Source organism: Panthera uncia (assembly GCF_023721935.1).
Source record: "Panthera uncia isolate 11264 chromosome E2 unlocalized genomic scaffold, Puncia_PCG_1.0 HiC_scaffold_20, whole genome shotgun sequence".
NCBI lineage: Eukaryota > Metazoa > Chordata > Mammalia > Carnivora > Felidae > Panthera > Panthera uncia.
In genome coordinates, this window is record NW_026057589.1 from 18,902,383 (window position 1) to 18,919,706 (window position 17,324).

At 48.8% G+C, this 17,324-nt stretch overlaps 1 protein-coding gene across 3 annotated transcripts in view; it reads left to right on the top strand.

Annotated features, from left to right (window-relative positions):
• BCO1 (beta-carotene oxygenase 1) overlaps positions 1-16,331 on the top strand; it is a 59,272-nt gene extending 42,941 nt beyond the window's left edge. For all 3 annotated transcript variants that reach the window (XM_049622886.1, XM_049622887.1, XM_049622885.1), the window contains 4 exons: positions 6,657-6,762; positions 9,781-9,875; positions 11,900-12,011; positions 13,976-16,331. In XM_049622886.1, the coding sequence (XP_049478843.1) occupies positions 6,657-6,762; positions 9,781-9,875; positions 11,900-12,011; positions 13,976-14,205 (543 nt within the window). In that variant the 3' untranslated portion in view covers positions 14,206-16,331. The remainder of the gene's footprint in view (positions 1-6,656; positions 6,763-9,780; positions 9,876-11,899; positions 12,012-13,975) is intronic.
• Positions 16,332-17,324: the final 993 nt, after the last annotated feature.

Sequence of the window (17,324 nt, forward strand, 5' to 3'; positions counted from 1 at the left end):
TTCACGGAGGATTATGTGCATACTGTTTTGTGTGCGACTGTTTTCACTTACACGTGTATCTAAACATCTCCCCATGACATTAAATACTCTTCTGCAACATCATTTTAAATATTCGTGTGACGGTCCCAGGCCGGGATTCGTCACTATTCACTCACCTAATGCCCTGCTATTGAATCGTCCGCGTCTTGCATTAAAAATGACCACGAGGCCAGACATTATCTTCAATTAGGGTGATGCTCCCAGAGGCTACAGAGACTTCTGGCTCCAGAACTCACTGACTTCACGACTTAATTAATTTAAATGAAAGCAAATCCAATTCACCTCGATTTTGGTGGCTCCTATTACTAAATGCCCTTTATGTGCCGGGTACTTTGCCAGGCGTTTCATTTTCCTTGCCTCACTTAATGAGCAAAACAACCTATGGGAGAGGTCCTCATGTTAGCCTCATTTTACAGATGGAGAAACCGAGGCCCGGAGAGGTTCAGGAACATGCCCCAAGTGGCAGAGCCATGATTGGCACCTGCCTGTCTCTCCGTGCATACTCGTAGCTGGTAAAGGTGCAACTCTCCTGCTCTCCCCAGCAGCCTAACACCTGGAAAGAGCCCAGACGGGTCCCCCTCTGCAGGCCTGGGAAATGGAAGACGCTCGGACAGAAGGCCCAGGGAGCCTCCTCCCACCTCACTGCCGGGCTCCCATCAGTCAATGGGGCCTGCGTGTGCACCCAGGTTTCTCTGGTCCCGGAGTCGGGGTTCTTTCCTGTCTTGTCGGCATTTCCCCATCTGCCGTCATTGGTTTATCTCTGTCCCAATTTTCATTTTTATCACCTCAATTTAACCCTTACAAAATCGTGTTTTGTTTAAACCATCTCCCTCTTGAGAGGTAACCCGACACTAGTCACTGGAAAGAGAGCATCGCTCACTGCAAACGGAAGACAAGCCCGGGGGAAGCAGTGGCAATAAAGCAGAGGTCTTACTCTCTGGTCGGATAACCGCGGCTTGCCAAGACTTCACCTCTTTGTTAAGAAGAAAGTCCTAAAAGTACTAGGTGTTAAAGAGCTAATGGCACCTGACTCAGACTCTCCTTGACCCGGTCGGAAAGATCGGGAAGAGAAAAAGGAGTGAACTTTCTCCTCACGGGGTTCAGGGCTGTTGAGTGAGTGGCCACATTCCACGAAGTCATCACATGGGCTCCTGGCCTCTGCGGTCTCCACTCTGGGCAGCCCCGCAGGGCCAAGCAGGGCCAGTCTTGGTGTCCTGGTTCCGGGAAGCAGTGGTGGGAGGTGATGTCACAGAGCACACAGGTGCACATCCCGAGGCCCGGCCCTGCCTCACGCCGACCTCAGCCTGGGGATGAAACCTGGACAGGAAACACTCCCTCCCACTGCCCACACACCGAGGGATTTTATAGCCTTTTATCGTGCTTGAAAAATGATTTGCTTCCTTGGAACCAAGCTAAGAAGTTCAGCATGTAGATTTTGAAAAGCCACCGTGTGAACCATCTACTGCTTTGAAACCAGCAAAGAAGAGTGAGCCCTGGGAAGGGTAGCTCTGGCCACGCTTTTTAATTGCTGTTTATTGTCCCTTAAAAAGGCTCCTTGCTTCACTTTCAAGTTGCCCTGCCTGCGTATTGAAATCAGGAAGCTGAGCACATGCCCATGGCAGACATGTCCCGGTCTGGCAGCTCCAATTCCCTTCTACCCAAAGGCTTATTAGGACGGACCGAAGGAGATACCACCTGCCTCTGGCACCCTTCAGTCTGGGGCCATTGCTCATGGCTGTCCCCCTGCCTGAAACCCTGTCCTACTCGGATCAGGCCTCTGCTCCTGACTTGGCTGCAGGTTGGACTCACCTGGGGGTTCTGAGACCACACCTGGGCGGACCCCGGTGTAGACCAGTGAAGGCAGAACCTCTGGGTGGAGGTGGAGGACCTGGAGGGGGGGGGGGGGGGGGGGGCGTGGTCTCGGCCCACAGAGGCTTTCAATTTGCAACCAGGGAGAACCAACCTCAGTCTGGCAAATTCCTGTTGGCCCTACAGGTGTCAGGGTCATTGCTCCCCTCAGAGGACCTCATTCGTGCCAATGGCACTTGCAGCTCCTGCTGAACCCTTGTCCCCGGCAAGGGAACTTGTTCAGTCACCGGACCCGTGAAGCTCTGAGAGCCAGAGCCCATCCTCCTGTCAGCTAATTGTCCCACGCGCGTCACAGGGCCTGGTCCTTGGAGGGTCCTCGTTAAGCTTTTAACCACTTGAACTCAATGAACGCGTGACGTGCAGATGAGAAATGAGTGGGTCTCTGAAAGGACGCGGGTCTGTCTTTAACATTGGGAACATTTCCCAAGTGGCAAGTGCTCTCCACAGAGAATGGGCAAGAGTGAAGTATACTTAAAAGTCTGGGATGTCCCGGCTGCCCCAGATTCTCTTGCGTTTGGGCCAGCTGGGGTCAGAGGAAGGTGGGGCCCCTTGGCACGGTGGCCTGTTTTTGTAGGGCGGTGCAGGGGTTGTCCCAGGCGGGGCCGGGCTGGGAGGGGCGTGGGCGCGTACAGACAGCTCCGTGGCCGCCCTGCGCATCCGGCGGGGCTCCGGGGGCTGCCTCCAGGGGGGTTCGTGAGCACTAGCCTTCCCTTTCGGCAGCTATCCTTGCGTAAGCCGCCACCGTGGGAGGAGGCTTTGTGGACCTACGAGGGGTGGCTTCCACTCCTGGCTCAGTAGTTTGGTTTTTTGTCTTGATCCTAAATGTGAAAACAAAGACACCCCCCCCCCCCATACCTCAAAAGCTGCCATTTATTGAGAGCTCATTATCTGCCGGGACCTGTGTTAGATGTCGTTTTTGCTTTTAGACCCCGGCAAGAGGGGCCCCTGCTCTGGCCTGGGCACTGGGGGGCCCTAATCCAGACTTTCTCTGGCAGTGTCCCTCCTTCACAGAGTCGGGGGTTCTTCGGGCCAAGGGGCCATGCCCACCCAGCCAGGTGCCTTCCCCTTCCCCAGCCACGAACCAGCTACCTGGGATCCGTGAATTCCCTCCCCCAAAAGCCCCCACACTGCTTCCAGCACCTGCCTCTGTCTTCCTAAAGGCAGGCCGTGCCCCTGGTGTACAGGCCTCAGACCCACAAGGTGGCCAGAATTTGGCTCTTGGCTTCGGTCGTGCTGGCTGGGGCTTCTGTGCAGTGGGAAGAAAGGGGGACAGGGACAAAGAACCCGGGCCCAGAGGCTGGCCCTTGTCTGCCACCCTATTCTGACTCAGAACTCAAGGAGTCCTAGAATTCCAAATTCACACATCCTTCCAGACCAGCACTATGCAAGAGTCCACTGCGGCTATGACACATTCTCTATCTGAGGCAGTAGCCACGAGACACGTGTGCCATTGAAATGTGCCTTGTGCAGCTGAGGAAGAAGATGTGTAATTGTTCTTAAGTGTAAGGAAAATGTAAATAGCCACATGTGGTTAGCGGTTGCCCTCTCGGACAGCGCACTTCTGCGTTATGAAGGTCTGTGTATCGAGGAGGGGGAGAAAATGGTATTTCATGTAACAGTTTGCTCAACGCATTTAGACATAGGGTACGTGGGTCTCCACTCTACTTCTTGGTCCTGAAAATTTGTGGAACTGTTAAATGCTTTGCAAGCCTCTCATCTAATCAGTAGGACGCCCCTCTGAGTTGCTTGTTATCCCCATGACTACGGATGAGAGAGAAAGTAACTTGCCCAACTTGCAGAAATATCAGTGGGATTTTGAGCTGGGATTTGAATGCGTGTCTCTGTGGTTTCAAGTTACTAACTACAATGTGCCTGGCCCTGGCCCAGGTGTTTTCATCACCATTGTTTAATTGTAACTACAGTCTTCAGCTGCAGGTCAAAGCAACCTCACTTGTGCTCACCACCCATTCAAAAAGTTACAAATCGCCCCCATATTTTACAAACTGCCGAACAGCCTCAGGGAGGCCTGGGGGCTGAGGGTGGGGGGGAGGCTCCTCAAGTTCACACAGAAAGCCAGAGAGCCAGATTTCACACACAGGGCTTCTGAACCCCAAAGCCAGTGTTTCGGGGAATTACCAAGATGGCTGCTTCGCACAGAGTTGCCTCGAGTTGGGGGATTTCAAAACAAACCTGTAGGATTTTGTTGAATTTTGGCTGGAAAGCTGTTTCTTCCCAAAGCTGAGCACGCCGGCCACAAAAAGCAGCTGAGTCACGTTGGTGACTGCTATGTGGAAAAATTCAGTTTATCCCTCAACCAGTCTGACCAGTTTCAGGCCAGAATTATAAGTCTCTGCAGACCGACTCCCCGAGACACAAGCCCAGGGCATGCACAACAGGCCTGTTGCTGTCAGGTGACTATAAGGCACCAGGCAGAGCCTCTGCCGATTTGTGGCTCGATGCAGGAGGAGGCATTCCAGAACTTCAGTTTACAAGACAGCACCGAGGTGCCGGGTGCCAGGCGGGACTTTTTCACGCATTTCATCTCCTTGAATTCCTGCAGCCACCCTGTGAAGCACATGTTTTGCACCTTGACAGTGGAAGGAAAAGCTTACTGAGTTATGCATCCACTCTGTTCATCCAGCTGTTCCTTCCTGGGAGCTGTGCCTTGGCGACATTGCAGATTGAGTGGTCAAGGGAGGGGATGTTTTGAGCAGAGACCTGCAGGATGGGAAGGGACTGGCCTCAGGGCCTTTGTACCTGCTTTGCCCTACTGCCTGCAGTGCTCTTGCTTTGGAGCGAAAGACTTGCAGTGTGAAGGGCCCAAACTCTTCTTCCCTCTGTGGCCTTGGACAAATCACCTTCCTTCTCCGGGCCTGCTTCCTCTTCTGTAAGTTGAGGGGTTGAACTAAGCAAATCTCAAAGGGCCCCTGCAGCCCCGCTGCTATAGGATGCAGTACCTTAGCATCCCCTTCCCGGCAAAAAGCTGCTATCCCTCAGACAGGTTTCATTTAATTATAAAATCCCATCTTGGAAAATTTGGGAAGTAGAGAAAAGTTTAAATGAGGAGAAGTCAGCCATAACAATAACTCTCGCCCTGTAAACTCCGTGAAGGCAGGGACTCCGTCTTGCTTCTCTGACCTGCGCTCGCCCCCAGTGGTATAGCGAGTAATATAATAACAACAATGGTAATAATAAAACAATGATGGTGTTATCAGCTTGCAACTAGCATTTATTTAGCCCTGACTGTTAACCAGACCCTCCTGTAAACCGTTTTCAGGGATTATTTTATTCAACCTGCACAATAACTTAGAGACACATATACACTCTTTATATACACTCTTTACACATATACACATCTGCTGTACCTCACTATAAAGATGAGGCAGCGGCTTCCCAGGTACTAAGTAACTTGCTCAAGGCCCCGTAGCTCCTACGTAGGGAAATGGGGAGTAGTAGAAGCTCAATAAATAATCGATTGTTTTCAATCACTCTCCTGGATTACAACCACGACGGGTAAGACCCTAAACAAAGTCCGATTGTAAGTTGAGACCAAGGAATGTCCTTGGTCGATCTTTGACTCCCAAGTAATGATGATTGCCTGTTTGTTTTCATTTCAGCAGTGGTTTTCATAGAAGAAAGTCCTGAAAATACAGGGAAGTGTAGAAAAAGGAAGTCCCCATAATTCCACTGCCTGCTGTCTTGTTAGTATTTGGTGTATTCCCCCAGGCTCTTTTCAGTGTCATTTTTTTTTTACCTGATTGAGCTCAGGCTGCGTATACAATTTGCTGCGGTTCTCAGTAGTCTCTCATGAGCATTTCCCATGTTATTATGAACTCTTTATAAACATCCTTTTAATGACTGATGCAGCCTTGTACAGGTGAATCACCTAGTATTTAAAAAGCGAGAACCTACCAGCACATTAGTTTCACCTGTGAAAGATAATGTAGCCCAGAGTAGTAGAAAAGAGCCAGGAGTTTAGGGACGCTCACCCCACCACCTACGAGCTACACCCTCTCAGAGAATGAGAATAATACTGGTAATACAGGGGCGCCTGGGTGGCTCAGTCGGTTAAGCATCAAACTCTTGATGTGAGCTCAGGTCACGATCCCATGGGTCCATGAGATCGAGCCCCATGCTGGGCTCTGTGCTGACATTGTGGATCCTGCTTGGGATTCTTTCTTTCCCTCTCTCTCTGCTCTTCCCCATTGTGCATGTGTGTTCACTCTCCCTCCTTCCCCCCCCCCCTCTCAAAATATACATTAAAAAAAAAAGAATACCAATAATATAATAGCTGCTTCCTGTGGTTTACATGAGGCCAGAAGAAGATGACATCCTCTAGGGGCACCTGGCTAGCTCAGTTGGCTGAGCAACTTCAGCCCAGGTCATGATCTCGTGGTTCACAAGTTTGAGCCCCGCCTCGGGCTCTGTGCTGACAGCTCAGAGCCTGGAGCCTGCTTCGGATTCTGTGTCTCCCCCTCTCTCCGCCCCTCCGTAGCTTGCGTGCTGTGTCACGCTCTCAAAAATAATTAAAAACATTACAAAATTTTTTTTGAAAGATGACATCCTCTGAAGCACTTTTTTTTAATGCTATGAGTTTATTTATTTACTTTAAGAGAGAGAAAGAGAGAGGATGAGAGAAAATCCCAAGCAGGCTCCCCTAAACCACTTTGTTAAACATACACGGTATAGCACTTGTTTGCTCTGGGTAACAAGTGGTCGATTTTTTTCTTGAAAACTGATTCTTTCAGAATGCAGAAGTGGGATCAAATGTAGTCAAACTGGCATCCACAACGGCAAGAGCCCTGAAGGAAAAAGATGACCGAGTCTACTGCCAGCCGGAGCTGCTTTATGAAGGTAAAATGCCTCCCTTCCGGATGCTCAGGGAAGGAGCAGGACCTCAGGAATCCCCTGAGGCCTCTCAGTACCTCCTTCTGATGCAGGAGAGCTGTGCATGGACACGGGGCAAACGGAAAGGCTCTTGGGGTGCCCCGGTAGAAAGCATCTGGGGACAGTTCTCTTTCGCGTATCTTCAAACGCCTCCCAGGAGGGCACTGGGAGTGGGGGTGCTCATTGGATGATTTCACAGCTGGCCTCTGTAAATGCTCCAATTTGTCAAAGGCTGACTTACTGACTTACTGCATTTCTGCTTGTACCCGTTGAAAATACCCTGCGGGACAGGGGCCATCAGCCCCATTTTATGGAGGAGAAAATGGCTCAGAGAGGCTGGGCTCGACACAGCGTGTAAACCCCTCCCATAAAAGTCGTACCCGTAAGGGCAGGTCTTCTCAACCTGGGCACCCCTGACAATGGGGGCTGAGTCATTGTCTGTGACGGGGGCCATCCTGGGCACTAGGGTGTGGAGCAGCATCCCTGGCCTTGACCCACCAGATGCCTGTAGCACCTGCACCCTGAATTGGCGCGACCAAAAACATGTCCAGACATCGCCAACGTCCCTGGGGGCACCATCACCCTGACTGAGAACCGCTGCCCTAGGAGCCTATGAGGCAGGGACCGTGTTCCTGTTCTCAGTGTATCACCAGCACGTGACAAAAGCGTGACTTAGAGGGGGAGGTCTGTGCTCAACACGGGCAAGGAACGAGGGTGCTAGACGGTGGCAGGGCGCGGTTTTGCCTTGCTCTCCACGTCAGCTGCCCCCTACCAGGTTCAGGCATCTAGAGGGACACCGTCCTGGGGACTTTGTTAGGATGACCCCAGCTTTGCCCATAAGAACCCCTGCTGTAAACGGCATCTTATGGATGTTTGAACAGGCTCTGTGTGGGGCCCCCACCGCTGGGAGTCATCTTTAGAAGTGAATGTATAGATCTTGGTCCCAATTCTTAAGGCATTAGCCCCCATCTCTGCTCACCCGCCACATGGCATGGGCAGACGGAGGCTTAAAACGTTCTGGGTCTTTTTGCATCTGAGAAGAGAATTCTCGCTTATTGTGGCAAACTTGGGCAATGCTGAGAAGCATGGCAATAGACAGCTCCCTCGTAATCCCTCCGTCCATGGCAACCCTTTGGAAATCCCCATTGTCTTTCTGTCGGGTGTGGGTTCCTTGGCATATGCCAGCCCTCTTCTAGGGCTCCCCAGACATCGCCTCATCTCACCCCGACAGTCTCATCCTGTTGTCCTTGACGTTACATGAGTTCGCGTCCGTGAAGCGCTTCACCGAGAACCTGTACCCTAGTGAGAGTCCAGCACAAAGTAGAAGTTACCAGAACAATCCTGGGAGGCAGGTGTTGGCACGTGTTATTCTTGTTTTAGAGCTGAGGATGGCAAAGGTGAGGATAATTCAGTAACCTGCCCACAGATAGGCAGCAGAGTCAGGATCTGAACCCAGGTCTCTCAGACTCCAAAGCCCTTACCCTCTGGATCTATAGTTTTACAAAAGGCATACCATACCATCCAGGATATCTAGAAATGGCTTCTTCCGTTTAATGGATATAGCCTGGGAACTTCCCTACATCCTGAAGATTCTTCAAGAGCGTGGCTTCAATAGCCTCACGGAATTCGCAGGGATGAATCATATTTTACATAACCAAGTCATTTACAGGGTGGAGATTGGGGGGGTGGGGTGCGATCCTAGACCAGGTTTGAGGCCCAGGAGCACCACAGGAAGTCTGGGGCCAACTGTGGGCATCTTTTTCTGATTTCTGTATGTGGGTGGTCCCTCTTCACATTCACCAAGACATCTCTTGGAACTCTCCCGACTACTTGCCTGTGGGACTGGACATCTTCCCACCTCTCCCAGCCATGCAGGGGCACGAGAGCCTGATAACTGATGCTCCCCGCCTGCTTCCTCTTTTCCCAGACATTATATTTTCACCAGCAGTTGGCTCCAGCTGCCTGGAATATTTCATACAAAGGGGACTTTTATCCCAGCACTTAAAGTTAGAGATTCAAGGGCTCCTGGTGGCTCAGTCGGTTAAGTGACTTCAGCTCAGGTCATGATCTCATGGTTCGTGGGTTCGAGCCCTACATCGGGCTCTATGCTGACAGCTCAGAGCATGGAGCCTGCTTTGGATTCTGTGTCTCCTTCTCTCTGCCCCTCCCCTGCTTACACTCTGTCTGTCTGTCTCTTCCTCTCATAAATAAACATTAAACTTAGAGATTCAACCTGACACACCAGACATGTATGTATGCATGTACATCGACAAAATTTTCAGGTCTTTTTGATTACAAAAGTAATAGGTACAACAAAAATTTCATGAAACATGAAACCCATAGGTATACACTATGAAACATAAACTACAAGGAAGTTCTAACCCCAGCAGTGCTTCTGAACCTTTTCTCTTCTTTTGTAACATAGTGGAGATAATTCTATAACCAGCCTTTTATACTTTTTCTTATGATATGGACACTTTCCTGTATTATTAAAATTCTTTGTAAACATTAGTTTTATGTATGTTATTACGTGAATTCACCAGATTTGTTTGACTATTCCCCATTGAGACTCCTTTCCACGGTTTCAGGGGTTTTTCTTTTTGGTCTACACCCCCACACATGTGCATGCACACGAGTATTTTTTTTTTTTTTTTTGAAGAGCTTTAAAAAAAATTGCAGTGGCCTCTGATTTTAATCATGCAATTCTCTCTGATTTCTATCTTGGATAATTAAAGATGCTTACACACTTAAAAAACTAGGTCTGTCTTACCTTGCTCCGGAACCTTCTAATAGAGCCAGAGTAATTATCAGAGGTTCCCTCCCCCTGCTCTGCTACCAACCTTGATCTAATCCAGGGCCTGAAGCAAGTTCAGGGATCCTGGATAGGGAGCCATTTTTGTGGAAAGGATGCCCAGCCTGGCATGAAGGGTAGATGTTCCCAGCCCGCGGTGATGGGGACTTCATCAGCCGTGTCCTTCTCTCCAGGCTTAGAGCTGCCTCGGATCAATTATGCTCACAACGGGAAGCCCTACCGCTATGTGTTTGCGGCCGAAGTTCACTGGAGTCCCATCCCAACCGAGGTACCAACCCCCGTGTGATTTGGGCTGGCGCTCCCAACAATGATCGTGTCCACCTGCAAAGCTGAACTCCAGGATCTCAGACTGGGTGACCTTGATCAGAAAAGGGAGGTCTTTTTGGGGACAGAGGGCAGATCAGAGAGTGAGGTCAGGGGGACAAAATACAGGGAAAGCAATGATAGGCCAGCCAAGGGAGGGAGCCATACCTGAGGGGCTGAAGCTCAGGAAGGAGGTCACAGCTATGGTTCATCCATTGATTTCTTTATTTAGCATGTCTATTGAGCACCAACCATGTGCTACACCGTGCAGGCACTGAGGATAAGGAAGTGAACAGGGGGATCCCAGCCTCTGCCTTCAAGGAACTCACCCTCTCGAGCAGAGGGCTGAAACTCGGAGCATTTATTTTGTTTTTTAAAACTACGATTTGTTGAACAATTACTATATCCCAGGGACTATACTCAGTGTTATACACGCGTCACTTGTCTTTAACATCTTCATTTTTTAATAATAAAATGGAATACCTTTTTTAAAAAATGCAAACAGTGCAAAAATGTACAGAGCAAACAATTAAGGTTCACACACACACACCCCTAGCCACTCCCCACTTGTCCCACACCCTGAGGGGAAACAGGTCTGTTACGGATTAAGAGAAGTCCAGGGACTTGCACTTTTTTTTTTTTTTTTTGGTTACGTTTATTCAGTTTTTGAGAGACAGAGAGAGACAGGGAATGAGCAGGGGGAGACAGAGAGGGAGACACACAATCTGAAGCAGGCTCCAGGCTCTGAGCTGTCAGCACAGAGCCCAACACGGGGCTCAAACTCGCAAACTGCGAGATCATGACCTGAGCTGAAGTTGGAGGCTTAACTGACCAAGCCACCCAGGCGCCCCTCAAACTTCAGTGTTGGTTTTTTTTTTCATATTTTGTTTTATTTTATTTTAGTTTAGTTTAGTTTAGTTTATTTATTTTTTTTAATTTATTTTTTTAATATATGAAATTTACTGTCAAATTGGTTTCCATACAATACCCAGTGCTCATCCCAAAAGGTGCCCTCCTCAATACCCATCACCCACCCTACCCTCCCTCCCCCCCCCCCCCTCAACCCTCATTTTGTTCCCAGTTTTTTATTTTATTTATTTTTTAAGTAAAAGTTTTTACTATTTTTTAAAAATTTACATCCAGGTTAGCATATAGTGCAACAATGATTTCAGGAGTAGATTCCCTAATGCCCCTTACCCATTTAGCCCATCCCCCCATCACAATCCCTCCAGGAACCCTCTGTTTGTTCTCCATATTTAAGAGTCTCTTATGTTTTGTCTCTCCCTGTTTTTATATTATTTTTGCTTCCCTTCCCTTGTGTTCATCTGTTCTGTGTCTTAAGGTCCCCATATGAGTGAAGTCATATGATATTTGTCTTTCTCTGACTAATTTCACTTAGCATAATACCCTCTAGTTCCATCCACATAGTTGCAAATGGCAAGATTTCATTCTTTTTGATTGCCGAGTAATACTCCATTGTGTGTGTGTGTGTGTGTGTGTGTGTGTGTGTGTGTGTGTGTGTGTATGTATATATATATATATATACCACATCTTCTTTATCCATTCATCCATCAGTGGACATTTGGGCTCTTTGCATACTTTGGCTATTGTTGATTAGGGACTTGCACTTTTAAAACAACGGAAGGATAGTATTATCCTTTAAATGTTTGCATTGAGTTCACTAGTTTATTTAACACACACAAAAGTCGCAATGTAGTGTCAAACACCAGATAAATTTAGGATTTTTATTTTTAAAAGAATTCAGTGCATAGTGTTAGCTATGGTTTGGCAGGAGGATCTCTGCTTACAGGTGGAGGAGGAAGCTAGCTGCTTTCGTGTCCGCTGTTATACGGACCCCAGGTAGATGTCATTTGTAGCCTGCACTCGAGGGGCTTAATCCTCTCTGTGGGAATTGTTGCTGTGTGTTTTCAGGGGAAGACCATGCTCTCTAATAATTTGCTCACATGTCTCTCCTCTTTGGGTATACAGATCCTGAAATATGACGTTCTCACAAAGTCATCCTTAAAATGGGGACAGGAGCACTGCTGGCCAGCAGAACCCCTGTTTGTCCCCATGCCGGGTGCCAAGGACGAGGATGACGGTAAGACTCCAGGAAGGGGAGCCCGCTTGCTGCATTCTGCTTGTGATCCCCCCTCAGTCAGAGACGTCATGTGGAGGCAGTGACCCTCCCTCCGCATCCCCCACATCACACTGCCAGTGGAGCCAGGCTTCGAAGCCCGGGTCCTTCTGAGTCCAAAGCTGTGAGTTAGGGAGTCCCTCTAAACACCCTCGCTGCTGACACCAACTGCAAGTTCAGGGGTCCCCCAGTCCCTGGGTTTCGATAGAAGGATTCACAGAACACACTGAAAACTGTTAGGGTTGTGGTTTGTCACAGTGAAAGGATGCAGATTGAAAGAAAAGAGGCTCATGGGACAGAATCCAGGAGATTTCTATTCGTGGAGTGTCTGGTTGTCCCAGGAGGTCATGGCCCACCCCAGCTCCAACAGTATCTATGGAATATCACTGACCGAGGCAACTCACCCAAGCCTTGGGGTCAGAGCTTTTTAGGTGCCTGGTCGTGTACACATGGTTGGTTGGCTGTGTGGTTGATCCTTAGCCTTCAGCCCCTCTGGAGGTCAAGATGACGTCCAAATTGCTTTGCTAGGATAGATCATCAGACTGGCCCCAGGTAAATAAAGATATTCTTAGGAGGCAGGACATTACAGGGGCTTAGAGGTCACCTCCCAGGAGGAAAGGTCAGACCTCCCTTTGCGGGACATTAAATTGTTTACTACACAAAGCCCACTTCCTTTCCACTTGAGAATTCATTGCAGTGGCTGGGACACAATTCTTAACCATCTCTAAGCGTGTACCTTTTGTTCGGAGCACCGGTAAATGCACGTTTGTGGCCCACCTCTCTTTTGTAGATTTCCACATGACCAAATGGTCTTTTCCCTCCTTGATTCAGTCTTTGCCCCAGAATCCTCTGCACACACTTCCGGGGATGCCAAGGCAGGGACAACTAGGACCACGGGTGGGGCTGTCCACACCTGCAGGGGAGGGCGAGCTGCCCCACTGGGCCTGCCAGCTGCTTCCCTGAGGTGGGGAGTGGTTTTCTGCCTGGGCTGTGTCTTCCTACTAATCATGCATGGCATGGCACACCAGGCAGGGGGCCCCAGGTTGCTGTCATCTCTGAGGTGGGGGATTGTTCATAGCACCTCCTGTTGAGGCTGGCCTCCCACTGGCTGGGCCAGTGCTCCCCCTACATTCTCTGCTGAGCAGGGAGTGGCATTGTGTTCATTCCACCAAAGGAGAGGCTGAGAAGATGATGTGATTTACCTACAGCCACACACCCCGTACCTACCAAGTTAGAATTTTAATCCACACCAATCTAACTTGGACTATGCTCAACCACCCTGAAGCCCAGAAGGCTTTGGGAGGACTCACGAACACTTGTTGTTAAGTTTATGTGCATTCTTTCATTTAATCCTACCTCCCTTGAGAGTGAATACTTAGAATATTTCCATTTATTTCTTTACAGAGGGGAAGGCGGAGGCTACTAGTGTGCTGCTTTGGGCATGAAGTCCCTTGGGCTCATTCAAATGCCATCGAGTGCAACTAGTCTGAGTCTAGCTAAGTGCCATGTATTAGCTTCAATGCAGCCTCGAAACTAATCCTCGATGATCAGGCTTTCTAAACAGTAGTCCGATAGCCATTCTTCAGTGCACACAATATTTTACAAAATGCTTTCACGATTCACCATGCAAGAGATCGTCCCAGCAGCCCTGCAAGGGTAGCGAGAATCATCCTTACTCTGCAGATGAGCGGAGTAAGGGTCGGAGAGGTCAAGGAACTGGCCCCCAGAAGGGCTGGAGCCAGGTATTCTGGTTCCTCATTCCTAGTTGCCTCCTGCTCACACAGAACATCAAATTTGCCTTCCTTTTGTTTTGATTACGTCCTTACCTTCAAAGAGGACGGGGAGATACAGCTGAGAAATGTATCCCTCCAGCTGGAGGAAGTTCAAGTCTGCACTTCTACAAAACGTCTCTTTTTGTTTCCCCAAAGGAATTATCTTATCGGCCATCGTCTCTACCGATCCCCAGAAGCTTCCTTTTCTGCTTGTTCTGGATGCCAAAAGTTTCACAGAACTGGCTCGTGCGTCCATTGACGCAGAGGTGCACCTGGATCTCCACGGGTTATTCATCCCGGACGCAGACGGGGACGCAAGGGAGCAGGCCCCTTCCCAGGAACAGCCGGACAGGGTTCCAGACTGCCAGGTGGCCCCGCGGACCTGAGTGGGTTGGGCCTGTGGGCTCGCTTCCTCTCTGGGCGAAGGGGGATCCTTCATTTCCCTTTGCACTTATGCTTTCTGCGGTGGCTTTGAGACGCAGGTATGGAAATAGTGTCTTTTCTTTCGTCTTATTTTGGCCCTAAAACCATTGTTTGAAAGTGGATCAAATATGTATTGATTAGCTTAAGCATTTCCAAGAAAGCCCTTTTCCTTTCTTATAAAACCATGCCCAGAAATTGTATTAAGGCACATAATCAGCCTTCTTAGAATGAGCAACCACTGATGTACCAGAGAAGAGGCAGGTAACTATTTGTCATTGCTCCTTCCTCCTGCCCCTCGTCTCCCTCTTTCCAGTAGACTAGACTGTGCATCTGGGAGATCTGGATTTCCCAACCATGCGTTGTTAGTAATATCTGTGGCCAGGAAGGCATATTGCCTTGTTGTCATTCCATGCAAGGCATGGCATAATATAAAATAATAAAAGTGTTAAAGTCTGTTCCAACCTTATTTAATTTTTACGTGGCTTCTTTTCTCTGAAGTTCTTCTAAGGCAATAAAATAGAGTGCAGTTCGTAGCCAGCCAGATGCCCCAGTACAACAGATTGGGACAGCAGATTGGTGTGGCAGTCCCCTTTGCAGGAGAGGGTTAAGGAGTTGGATGGTGACCCAACTAGCCATGGCCAAGGGGCTAGAATCCAGGACCAAGGCCCAGGCCAGGGCTGGCATGAGGAGTTCTTGCCTAATGCTGAGAACCAGGGCAGGGAGCCCCGCCAGCTGGGATTCCACCCTTATTCTGCACCTGCCTCCTCTCCTAAATCTGGATTTCACGCAGTCACCAGTAGAGATTCAGTGACATGTATTGAGACAGGAAGGAATGAATCTCTAGTGACATTGCATGGAATACCCCAGAGCGGGCAGAGCTCTGAAGGATGGTCTGGACTTTTACCCTGCAAAAACACCATGAAGCCATACTTAGCTCCCACTGAAATGTAGGGTCCATCAGGTCTGGGGGTTGGGTTTTGTTTTGGGGGTGTTTTTTGGACATTTTTATTTAAATAATTGAAGATTCATGTACGCGTGTAAGAAATAATACAAAAGAGATCCCTCGTGGACTTTACCCATTTTTTCCAATGGTAACATTATAGTATAGTTATCACAACCAGGATATGACATTGATTCAGTCCATAGATCTTTTTCAGATCCCCCCAGTTTTATTTGTATTCGTTGGTGTGCATGCTTAGTTCTACGCAATTTTATCATGCGTGTAGATTCCTTATTCCACCACCATGATCAAGATACCAAATGGCACATCAACACAAGGATTCCGTGGGGTGCTTTCTTATCACTATACCTACCTGTCTCCCACCATGACCTTCCCCCATCCCTAACCCATGGCAACCACCATTTCTAAAATTTTATCATTTGAAAACTGCTGTATCAATGGAATCACCAGAATTAACTGTTGGGGATTGACTCTTCTCCACAGAATCGCTTGCAGATTCATCCACATTGTTCTATGTTGGGTGTGTTTTGTTCACTACTGTATCCTCAGCACCTAGAACACTGCCTGGTGCCTCACAGGCTCTCAATAATAAATATTTGTTGAGTGATTGCACGAGTGAATTCCTTCAACACACAGATTGTTGGTCGATAATGTACCAACAAGAAATGGATATTTTACTAATGTTCTCCTGGGAAGACGAGGAAGACAGTTCACATGGACCCCAATGACGACACACAGGTTCCTGCCCTGCCATCCCTGACCCCCTCCTCTCTCTCTTTCCCTGTTGGTTCCTCAAATCCCCTCCACCACCCCAGTCTTTCCATTTCACCCTCAGCTCATGGATCCCATTAAACAGAAACGTGACCCCTGGAGATGGCAGAATGAAGACCATCTACGCTTCCTTTGGAGATCCCAGCACCTCCAGCCTTCATGAGATGGGCTGGGAGGAAATGCCAGCCATGGTGGCCTGAGACCAGTACGACTGAGGTCTGCATTCAGATGGCACGAACGGAAAAGAGTCGACAGATGTGACACTCACCTACTCATTATTCTACTTCAGATATTTGAGAAGAGGGTGGAATTAAAAAGTGCTTCCCCACCCCCACTCTGCTCAATGCCAATTGCCAAACAGTATCCAGACCTACTCACGAAAAAGGGTGCAGTTCTGCGGGGAAGAAAAATATGTCCGTGGTTTGTTTACCTTGTTCAAGATGACAGGTGAGATACCAGACTGATGAGGAAGGCTGGCGCACCAAATCTTTTTTCCCCCAGTTTCAAAAACATCACAGGTCTGTGGCAGGATACCCGATTTATCTTGATCCTTAACTCCATTGTGTTTCATACACAGGCCAGGGTAATTAGCTCAAAATGTCACAGGAGCTAAGATGCACGCGCCTTTCTTGAAGGTGCCACGAGGCGGTCCGTCTTATCCTCTGAGCCTTCCTTGTTATGCTTCATGTGGGTGTAACGCATGACCAGGAAGTTTTACAGGAACAATCACTCAGATTTGTTTGTTGCTTTGATAAAGCCACAGCATTTCACAAGTGCCCTGAGATGTGTCGGGTACTGGGTAAGCCCTCAGATGTTTGCAGACCCACTGACTTTTTCCTTCAAAGGTTTTTCTACTTTGATGCCAATTCAGGAATAAGCTGGGTGTATACTTGGACGAATCAACTCAAGAGAAATCTTCGCGCTTTCGTGCTACATCCGCGTTACTCGTTCACATTCATTTCCTCCCAACCAAAGTTCCCCAGCGTGGGGCTGACGCCATTAGGAAGGGTTGCTGGTCCAGGTTAAGCACAAACACCTTTGATCACTTCTTAAGTTGTTTAAAGACTGGGTGGTTTTTAAATGGCCAAGAGAAGTCTTCCCCTTGGCAAATCAGGACATGCAGAAGAGTCATCACCACCTTCCTCATCGTCCAACGCTCATGAGGCCTGTGGCCTCTACCTCAACTTCCTTCTAGGCGTTTAGCTCAGCCGCCAGGTGCAGACACACAAACAGTCGGCTGTACCAGCTGTTGGGGCACATCGGGAAACAGTCTCTTGAGGGCAAGCACCAGCAAAGAGGCTGAGGATTTTCTTGGACAAGGCGAGCAGAGAGAGACATGGAGGCACCATG